Genomic DNA, 10,113 nt, shown 5'->3' with positions numbered 1-10,113 from the left:
GGGTGGGCAGGTCGTGAAGACCAGTGTCGCGGAAGCAAGCGCGAGAATGCCTTATGACGTTTTTGGTGCCGCTCTGCCTTAACGAAAAGCGAATGGAATCAACACGAAAGACCCACGGTCAATAGTCGGTCAGATAGATAATTTCAACCGGCGGGAATCTGGGTTGAATTTATTGTTCAATCGTGGGGGAGCTGGCGATTTGGAGAGAGCTCAAATCTGAGAGCTGAAGGATGAGATATCGGTTGGTCAAAGCTGTCAGGGAAAACGGGTGCAGGTCGTTGGCCCTGAAGTTCTGACGCAGATACTATATCCAAGGAGGTCAAAAGGGAAAGGTGAAGATAGAAGAGAAGAGAAAAAGGAAGACCAAAGGGAAGATTGAATGGAGCTGGTCCGGCAGATGGAAGGGCGGCTCTGGCTGATTCCCCCCGCTGGGCCTCAGGCAGCACTTCTCGTGCCTGAGGGTCTCTTGTTTTACATATGATGTCAATTCGATTTTTTATCTTCTACAGCATTGAGGTTTAAGGACTACCACTTGATTATTTCGGCTTTTGACTCAATTAGGTATCAGATTTGAAAAAAAATATTTGCCAAAATCAGGCTAAAATAACGCCCAGAAACAATACATCACACCATACAGATAAAACACCTTCGCTCTTCGTACACAAATCAGTGCAAGTCAATCTCTTTTACTCACTTCTGGTAGGCAGATTTCCGTCCCACTGAACCTTCATGGTCATGGGGAATGGAGAAAAGCTACTGTGCTGAGCATCCATGTACATGGCGATTCCACCAAGACCGTCGAGCCTCTTCAGGTGACCTTGTTGGCCAGGAGCCCGACGGAGGTTGTCCAACTTACCCAGAACCTTCAGCATGGTAGACATCGCAATCGGGCACATCCTAACTCCGATGCATTGGTGGGGACCAAAGCCAAAGTGGGTGTACAGGCTCATGTCACGATCAAGACGGACCTTGTCAGGGTCGGGGAAGGCGACAGGGTCACGGCCTGCGACAACCTATAATTTGAGATTTGTTAGATCCGAATGCTGGCATGTATGGGGGTCAGTCGAGGAGATGGCAAGGACTTACCAAGTTACAGATGACCTCCTGGCCGGCCTTCAGGTTGACGAACTGGCCGTTGTCTTCAACGGTGGTTGGCTTTGACACGATGCGAGGCAATGCAACAGAGCAACGCAGTCTAGCACCTTCCATGAAGCTGGATGCAGTCAGTATGGTGTATCCTTGGGGTGAAAAGATCAGAGGACTTACTATCGCACGAGGATCTCATCAGCCTCGGGGGTGTCCTCTCGGGACAAGCGCTGGATCTCAAGAAGGTGTTCGGCCGCTTCATCAGAGAGATAGTAGTCAAGACACTGGGAGAAGAGCTGGCCTTGGTTGGCAACGATTGCACCAGCGGTGGGGAGAATGTGTGACCACACAATATCCTTAACCGGCAGACCACTGTCAAGCAGGCGCTGGATCATATGAACACCATATTCACTCAGGATATCGTGGCGGTGGAGGCGGCTGACCACGGCAGAGATAAAGCCACTCTTGGAGACAAGCTCGACATTAGCCAACGTCAGTTCACCTAACTGTTGCGCAACCTTGCGGGCAGTCTGGCAAAGCTGGAAAGACTTAGAGACGTCGACATCATAGAAGATGGAGGCAAAGATTACAGCCATGATCTGGTACAGTTCCTGCTCGCTGAACACACCTCGTGGGTTTGATTCTGTCTTCAGGGACAAGGAGAAAACGCTGGAACAGAAGTTGACTTGAGCGAGAGTGGCAACATCGCGGACGATATCAACTTGGTTGACGCCAGCGACCTTGTATGAGTTGCGCTCCAGAAGTTTTAGAGTAATATCCTCATAGAAGGATCGTACTTCAGATTCCCACTTATCCCGGTACAGTGCAGCGGTGAGCATCTTCCGCGAGCCTGCATTGGGAGGAAGATCACCCGACAAGGCAAAGGCTCGACCATAGGGTTGGCCGCTATTCTCCATGAGGAACTGAATCTTCTCGCCCCATACAACCTTGAAATTCTCTTGGTCTTTGATGATGGTTTCACAAGCAGAGTGAGAGTTGATGAAGAGGGCCGGAGCCCTGTAGAAAGGCCGGTCGAAGCTGTAAGACTTGACCGTGCCAAGGCTGCTCAGGATCTTGTAGTTCTCATCAGGCACTACCATGGGGAAGTGGGCATAAACCGAGTCGCCTCGGATGTGGTTGGGGAACGCCTTCAGGGCCAGCTTGTAGAAGACTTGACCACCATCAATGGAGTTATCATGGTTGATCTCGTTGAAGGCCCAGTTTGTGAGATGCTTCGGGGTGAAGTCAACAGTATAGAAGCGATCGCCCCGGACGAGAGCAACTGCGTCCGAAAGAATAGCCCTAGAGGTGGTGAAGTTGGTGCATAGACCGCTGCCCGGAGCCATGGGCTGCTTGGTTTCTTCCACAATCAGCCCTGGGTACAGCTCGACGAGATCAGGGTGGTCGTAGAAGTGTCTAAGCTGATCAGCAATGTACGGATCGGAGTTGATCTCTTCAAAGGTTTGATATGGAGCCAAATTGAAGTATTGGCGGAACTCATTCAGGGTAGCCAGATTCCAAGAACGGGCTTGCTTGATGCCGAGGACCTCAATGCTTCTGAAAACCTCGGGAACATTAAGAGAACCAAACGCTCCAGCGGGATCTTCGACACTCTCCTGGAAGATTTTGACCAGGTCATTGTCGTCGAACAACCCACTTGTTTGGCGTTTCAGTCCAGCGAACGGGCGTTCCTGGGGATCGGCTGGAAGCTTTGTCTCCCATTGTCTGAGACCTCCAGTGAATTCCTGCATGGAGATTGTGCTTGGGTCCTGGCCTTGGAACAACTCTTTGTAGAGATCTTCTGACCACTTCTGGTCCCTAGCCGAGATACATGAGTGCCAGCGATAAACCAAGTTGAACTCGGCCGATGTTTGATTTCCAGTAGCCTGGGCAGCAGCATCGCCAAGCAAGCTATCTTTGATATCTGCGCGAGGGTCCAGACTCCACACACTGTCGGTCCGATTAACATTAAGAATGGTTCGGACGTAATCCTTCAAAATGATGTTAACATAAAGTCCACAAGTGACCAAGCGTGCTGTTTGGAAGAGGTCGTTCTCCCACGTAGCAAGGGCCTGAGTGTTGGACACATCGGGCTTTGTGAACCGACCACCTTCGTTGATGGCCGCCAACTGTGTGGCAACAGAGTTGTGAAATCGGTTGAACATAATGAGAAGGACACCGACGCCAGGTGGAAATCCGAGAATCCGCTTTGTAGAAAAGGAATCTGGCTTCAGCTTTCCATCCTTGAAGGTTCTGACTGCATCCTGCTCCGTCTGGTTATTTCCATAAAGGGGAGCCAGGTCAAGATATGAAGAACACAGTGATTTTGTCTGGTCCCTGGGATCGGTCTGGAACAGGTCTTATTGCTGTCAGTTTCACCATTCATCGCCCAACAGACCAAGTTCACATACCGTGGATAATGATAGAAGCAAGGTAGAACAGCACGCTGGAAATCTTGTTCGGGTGCTCTTTGAACTCCTTGCGGGCCAAGAGACTATCAAACAGGGCCTCTGCCTCTGGAAGAGCAGCTGGCTGCATGGTCTTTGGTCGAACAGACCGGGCATAGTGGGTACCAGCAGATCCAATTTGGGGCCAGAAAGGATTCTAGGTTGGGTTAGCTGGGTTCATGAGGCTCAAGGTTGGTAAATCATACGTTTCCAGATCCATCAGCTTTGCGGTATGCAGAATCACGCCCAAGGTAGCTATTGATGGTCAGTACCCACGATCATTTGGTCCAAGTGAATCAACTTACGAAATAGGCGGGTGTTCCAAATCCCCCCACAGCTGGTTCAAGAAGGTGTTGGTCAGCTCCTTGCCGTTCCGAGATGTAGCGGGCAAGCCAGCAGCAAGCTGTAAATGGTTAGTTTATTCTCGTCAATCTTTTGTGGGTTGACAAACTTGGATCACACGCTCCATGATGTAGTCTCTGTCATTGACAGCCTCGCCAGTGACGGCTGTTTTGGCGACCTCTGCCAGGGTTTTGGCATCTTTCAGGTCAAGATGGAGCAGGTCCTTGGCGAGACCTGTCACGGTTGGCGCTTGGATGTAGCTGCCATCACCGGTCTGGGTAGGCAGTGGCCTCAAGGCAGCTGCCACGACTTGCTCGACCTGGGCAATCTTGTTGCCATTGGCAAAGTCTTTCTCGCCCATTTCAATTGAGAGAATATATAGTACAGGATAAGAAGAGCAGTGCGAGAGGGTCGGGTGATAACTGCAATGAGTTAGTTTGGGGTTCAATGTGTGTGTGTGTGTGTGAAGCGATGTAAAGGATGAAAGGGAATGTGAAAATTAAGAAGCCTATTACCACGTGCAGGGGACTAGCAAATGTCGTGAGGAACTACTTGGGTAGCGTTGCAATGATGTACACGGGAAAGAGACAGCAGAGTAAGAGCACCACCGACAGACAAAATAAGAGGTAGAAGAAGTCAAGCATTAAAGTAACATGCGATTCCTCGGGGGGAATGTGACAGAATATAAACAAAAAAGCAGAGTAATCGCAAGCCCATCAGCCGAGCAGTACGGCTGAACTCACCCACATGAGGCCAGCCGTGCCTCCATGGTCATTCTTAGCGCATTCTAGCTCTGAGATGACAGACGAACGCCCCACCGTTGAGCAATGAGACATTGCTGAGTCGTGAATTCTATGTCCCTGTCAGATCCCTATTGGTATTCACGAGCCATTGACGGCTCGAGAATCAAATACGAGGGCCTAGTGTGGGAGCAACATGCATTTGTCTCTTGACACGATATGGTCTGAACTATGTGATTGGAGTGTTGATGGCGGCTAAACAGACCCGGAGATATGCGATGCATGAGTCTCGGCTCCGCAGGCTAACTATAGCCTCTTAGGGGGGGGGGAAGAGAAAAGAAAAAGGTGTTCATAATCACAGTCAGACTAAATTTGATTGGAAAAGACCAGGAATTGTCACGGATGAGGCGTTGATTGGCGATGTCGGCCGGACTAGCCGTTCGAGCTGAGACCCAGCGGGGCCGTCCATTGATATCGTTTGCCTCTGATTTGATAGGAGTTGCCCGTTGAACTAGTCTTCAGCTGTGCACTGCCATTGTCCCGTAGTGCATCTGTAAAAAGTACTTTGGGGGCCAGCTGACGGAGCCTCAAACCTGGGAGAAAGGAGGCATGCCCATCTGAGCTACTTATTTCAGTCGCATGGCCCTCGTACTCCGAGTTTATCTGAAAGACTAAATCGAGCCATGCGTGAACTAAGTAACAATTGTGCGACAATACAAATGTCCACCTGTTCCCACCTGTGGACCTGTGCACAAGGCTGTTCTCTTCAGTCAGCTGCCAAGACTTTTAGTTTATTGGCCTCAGGTGTCTACACGTGATGTCGGCCGAGGTCCCATTGCCGAGTATGTTGGGACTGCACAATTTCCAGTGCAATTGCAACCTGAGCAAGTTGATTTGGCTTGATCTAGCATCATATTTCAAGTCTTACAGTAGCTTGGACTAAACCATCCGTCATGTCGAACATCACGCTCACCGTTGAGCCGAGGGGTACGCAAAGCAAGCTCCTATTTATTTCCCAAAGCTCTACGAAACAACCGAGAGCGCCCAAAGCACATAGCTAATTCTTATACAGGCAAACCCATCCGCAAGCTCCCCAAGGAGGTTGAGATCAGTCTCAATGCCTCGACAGAAGAACTGCATACCGCGCTCTCCGCAGCCTCCGGATGCTCAATCCACCGGATGAGAATCACCAAGGGTAGCGACCGCAGCGTGGTACCAAACTCGAACGGTACCACCATTGACGAAACAGGCCTGCGCAACTCCAGCGTCATTCACGTCAAGGATCTCGGTGCGTCCCCATGCCCATACCCATGCCCCGCGGTCTCTAGAGATCAAACAACCCCCCGAACTCAACAACCCGAAAAAAAGCTAACCGATCGTCCAATAAAACAGGCCCCCAGATTGCCTGGCGCACAGTCTTCATCATCGAATACCTAGGCCCCCTCCTGATCCCCGCGCTCTTCCTCTTCCCCCTCCGCCCCCTCCTGTACTTTAACTATGACAAGCCCCTTCCGGAACCAACAGACGTGCAGCTCCTCGTTTGCGCCCTCCTAACCGCCCACTTCCTCAAGCGCGAGTTCGAAACCCTCTTCGTCCATCGCTTCAGCAACGCAACCATGCCCGCCCGCAACATCGTCAAGAACAGCGCCCACTACTGGGCCCTGGCCGGCTTCAACATCTCCTACTGGGTCTTCCGCCCGGATTCGTCTGCTGCGACTGACTCACCCAACGATGCTCTTGTGTATGCTGGTCTGGGTCTGTTCTCTTTCAGTCAGCTGGCTAACTTGAATGCGCACTTGATTCTGCGGAACCTTCGTCGTGAGGGTACAACTGAGCGTGGTATTCCTTCTGGATTTGGTTTCAACTGGGTCACTTGCCCCAACTACTTCTTTGAGATTATGGCTTGGATTGGTGTTTACCTTGTCAGTCAGTGCAACTGGAGTGTATTGTTCTTTATCCTGGTTGGTGGGTTGCAGATGTGGGGCTGGGCTTTGAAGAAGGAGAAGCGCTATCGCAAGGAGTTTGGTGATAAGTATAAGAAGAAGCGCTGTGTTATCCTGCCTGGCCTTCTTTAGTGGCTTCCAAGGTCAATGGTTAATGTCTGTGGCATTGTGATGAGAGGTCGAGTTGAGTTTTGTGGACCGGAATAAGGCATCAAAGTGTCTTAATTGAGGACTCGAGAGATGGTCATCTCTCAAGCAGGCTATCGATCGACATCGATGGTCACGAGAAAAGATTTATTTACCAATTGCTGATAACATCAAGCAATGTATTACTCCAAAATAGGGAACATAGCAAATAGTGAAAATGATAATAGTGCACCATTCGACCATATGCAATGTAAAAGCAAAGACAACCGCTATATGTTGAAGCCCTCGACCAAATGGCGACAAAACCCGGAACATTATACAAGAAATATCCCACAAACGCCAATCCTACAAATAATCAAACAGTCTAGTTTATCAATACAATCCCATCTATCCCAGACGCCACTCATATTCCATCATGCAAGCAAGCGAGTCAAAAGTCAAGAATCAAAAGTCAAGACAATGAGTCTAGTCACTCTTAACCTTCTTAAGCCATAACTTATAATACGGCTCGAATTCGGACACGCAATCACGGCCCTTTTCGGCATCCTCACAGCCCTGGAAATGAACAACAAGATCACCATCCTGGTAGACCCCATCCAACGACGCAGCCGGGGAATCCTTTCCATACGAACTCAATGTTCGCTGAGGTACCAAGGCAGTGCGGGCAAGGACAGTTGGGTGCCATTGCATGATATGATCCTAAATAGCAAGCCCCAAGTCAGCCAACAATCTCTAACACACCACCACAGGAAAGCGAGATAAACATACCAACCCATGAATCTCCGCCTTGGCGAAATTATAATTGCGATACAACGGATCAAACCAAATATCAAGGAAGAATCTAGCGAACTCTCCATTCCGGAGGATGAAGCTGCCAGGGTTGAGATCCTCCTTGTCTTGCGTGAGGATCAGATCCACGTCCTTTTCTTGGAGATGTGTGAATGTTTTGATGATACTGTCTGGTGGGACGACGGGTGTATCCTTCAACATGAGCGATTCCAACCGGCCTTGCTCGAGGATAAGGGATTTGAGTGATTTGCTCGGGTTCATGATTAGGGAGTGCGGGCTTAGGTGGAAGATGTATGCTGCTTTGGGGTGTGTTGCTAGTGCGTGGCGCACTGCTGGAACTATGGTCCAGCTTTGTGGGGCGTCGCCGATTGCTTCGGTGTAGTCGGCTGTGTTGGCGAAGAAGGTTGTATACCCTGTGTGTGGAGTTAGTTTAGTTTTTGTTTGAGGGTTAGGATATGTACCGTGGCGCTTTGCATAATCTTCCCGGTTTGCGATGATCTTCTTCACATAGCTCTCACTGAATTGTTTGCGATCAAGTAGTGTGACGATGACAACGCCTGACGTGCCTGCTGATGCGGCGACGGATGTCGAGATTGAGGAGAAGAAGTGGTGTAAGAGGTAGAGGAGGGAGAGGATTGCGAAGCTGAAGATAGCGATTGTCTTGAGCTGCTTTCTTCGGTAGGGTGTTCGCGATGATCGTGCGATTGGGAGCGGACTCCTCCGCGGAGGTACGGCGAATTGCATTCTCCCCAGTGCCAGACTGGAAGGGTAATCAAGTATCAGGTTCAAATCATAATACTGTTGACTTGAGTTGGAGATGTTGGAGTGTGAAGGAGGGAGATCATCCCGAAGTTGATCCCGTTCCGAGCTTCCCTCCGAATGCGTCACTTGCATTCCAACGGGCTTCCATCTGCATCCAGAGAGTAATTGATTCAGGGTTTATGACTGATTGGCTTATTACTTGTGTTATCTTTTTATACTCGGAAATCAAATGAGATTACATTGATTATCATTTTCAATTTGAGGTATACAGTGCACCTGTGTCCCTCTATATATATCCATCGCGTTCCTGGCTTCATATCGAATTACGACTCACACTTATGATTTTAAACTTGCTAAGGTTTTAACTTATCTTTCGAAAACCCAAGAACGTTAAAATAGAACATATACAGATTTGGAATTTTATATAAAAACGCATACAGGACTATATAAGCCCGAGGCCCCACACGTCTAGAACGGAGGAGGATTCAGATCCAATCCCTCAACCGACAGCTTGAACGCGTCATTTCGCGAATAGCTTCCCGCGACATCCAGATCAAGTCTACCACGCTCACAATCTTCGAGGTCAATCTCGGAGATCACAAGCCCATCTCCAATCTTTGAACCGTCGGCGTCATCAGTGGAGACCTCCCAAATGGGCTCGGACACGACTTCGCCGAGGGGTCCCACGATGCAAGAGCCACCGCGCGAAATATAGTGATCGGGGATGTCTAGAGACAGTCAGGTTCGTGTTACAAGTTATCTGGAGAACCGGTGTGTCTTACCCTTGGAAGCATTGCCCTGCTGGGTAATCCAAGAAGGAAGCTCGTTATAGCGCACACACTGGTTGCAGGAGAGCACAAAGGTGCGACCTTCGCCACCAATCGTGCGCATAAGAGGCAACCAAGTATCACGACTATCAGCCGTGGGCGCGAGGTAGAGATTCACATTCTGCGAATAAAGACTCTGCCGAAGCATGGGCATGAAGCTCTCCCAGCAGATCGCAGCAGCAATGGTAAGCTTGACACCATTCAGCTCAGTGGTAATAGCCTTGAGGGTGGAAGGCGAACCCTGTGCCCAAACAAGACGCTCCGAGGCAGTCTTTTCCAGTACCAAGTAACTGTCAGTCTCCCAAATATCATCAAAAACAAAAAAAACAAAAAAAGACAACAACAAGGGGGTCACATACGGGCATAACCTTCCTCCTCTTCCCCAACACACCCCGCACGGGATCGACATACAAAGCGGAACAATACAAACTGCCTCCAGCCCGTTCAATCAACCCAGTAGCAATGAACACTCCAGTCTCGCGCGCCACCTTCTCAAGAAACTCTCTAGTTCCATCACCTCGATAATCCCGCCCTTTTGCCACTGGTAGTTTCCGCTCAACCCAGTCATCACCAGCTCCAGTAGGTGTATCGCCCAGGTCGACTGCGGAGCGGAAATATTCCAGGAATTGATCGCGACCATGTGGTTCACGGGCGCCTACTGCTGTGCCAAAATCACAGGTGCGGGGATACCCTCCTAGGTAGGCTTCTGGGAAGAGGAGGAGGTGTACTCCCTTTGAAGCTGCGTGTTGAGTCACTTGCTTCAGGGCATTTAGAGTTGTCTCTAGTGTAGAGAGTGTGCGGGCTTGCGCCACTGCGACGGTGATCTTTTGAGGCATTGTTTGATTCTGTTAGAGTAAGGATTTGGAGGCAGGAGAGAGAAAGAGGCGAAGATATTTTATCCTTTATAACGGTTCATCTGTTAAGTACTTAATCCGGGGTTCTTGTCGGACATCTAACCCCCGACGGACTTTTAGACGCCGATAGACTGACTATTCGGCACTTTACTCTTGGCACTCGGACATGGAGTTTA

General features: G+C 49.8%; 4 protein-coding genes across 4 annotated transcripts; 1 reads left to right on the top strand and 3 right to left on the bottom strand.

Moving 5' to 3' along the window:
• Positions 1-686: 686 nt before the first annotated feature.
• On the bottom strand, positions 687-4,236 carry N7508_007715 (peroxidase/cytochrome P450 family protein; the record flags this gene model as incomplete). The annotated part of the gene is made up of 7 exons (XM_058465779.1): positions 687-1,013; positions 1,087-1,213; positions 1,267-3,445; positions 3,498-3,690; positions 3,740-3,788; positions 3,839-3,936; positions 3,985-4,236. The coding sequence occupies 7 exons, from the start codon at positions 4,234-4,236 to the stop codon at positions 687-689; spliced, it is 3,225 nt and encodes a 1,074-aa protein (XP_058317107.1).
• A 1,332-nt stretch (positions 4,237-5,568) lies between these two features.
• Positions 5,569-6,690, top strand: N7508_007714 (trans-2-enoyl-CoA reductase (NADPH) TSC13; the record flags this gene model as incomplete). Its single annotated transcript, XM_058465778.1, has 3 exons — positions 5,569-5,602; positions 5,688-5,903; positions 6,008-6,690. The coding sequence occupies 3 exons, from the start codon at positions 5,569-5,571 to the stop codon at positions 6,688-6,690; spliced, it is 933 nt and encodes a 310-aa protein (XP_058317106.1).
• Positions 6,691-7,170: 480 nt separating this feature from the next.
• Positions 7,171-8,388, bottom strand: N7508_007713 (putative alpha-1,6-mannosyltransferase subunit; the record flags this gene model as incomplete). Its single annotated transcript, XM_058465777.1, has 3 exons — positions 7,171-7,404; positions 7,474-7,907; positions 7,956-8,388. 3 exons carry the CDS (start codon positions 8,386-8,388, stop codon positions 7,171-7,173), a joined length of 1,101 nt encoding a protein of 366 aa, XP_058317105.1.
• Positions 8,389-8,724: 336 nt separating this feature from the next.
• On the bottom strand, positions 8,725-9,919 carry N7508_007712 (nitrilase; the record flags this gene model as incomplete). Its single annotated transcript, XM_058465776.1, has 3 exons — positions 8,725-8,984; positions 9,039-9,354; positions 9,443-9,919. The coding sequence occupies 3 exons, from the start codon at positions 9,917-9,919 to the stop codon at positions 8,725-8,727; spliced, it is 1,053 nt and encodes a 350-aa protein (XP_058317104.1).
• Positions 9,920-10,113: the final 194 nt, after the last annotated feature.

Source organism: Penicillium antarcticum, assembly GCF_028974205.1.
Source record: "Penicillium antarcticum strain IBT 31339 chromosome Unknown utg000008l_segment0_segment0, whole genome shotgun sequence".
Lineage (NCBI taxonomy): Eukaryota > Fungi > Ascomycota > Eurotiomycetes > Eurotiales > Aspergillaceae > Penicillium > Penicillium antarcticum.
The sequence above is the reverse complement of the archived record's forward strand: the minus strand, read 5'-3'. Positions and strand labels throughout refer to the sequence as shown.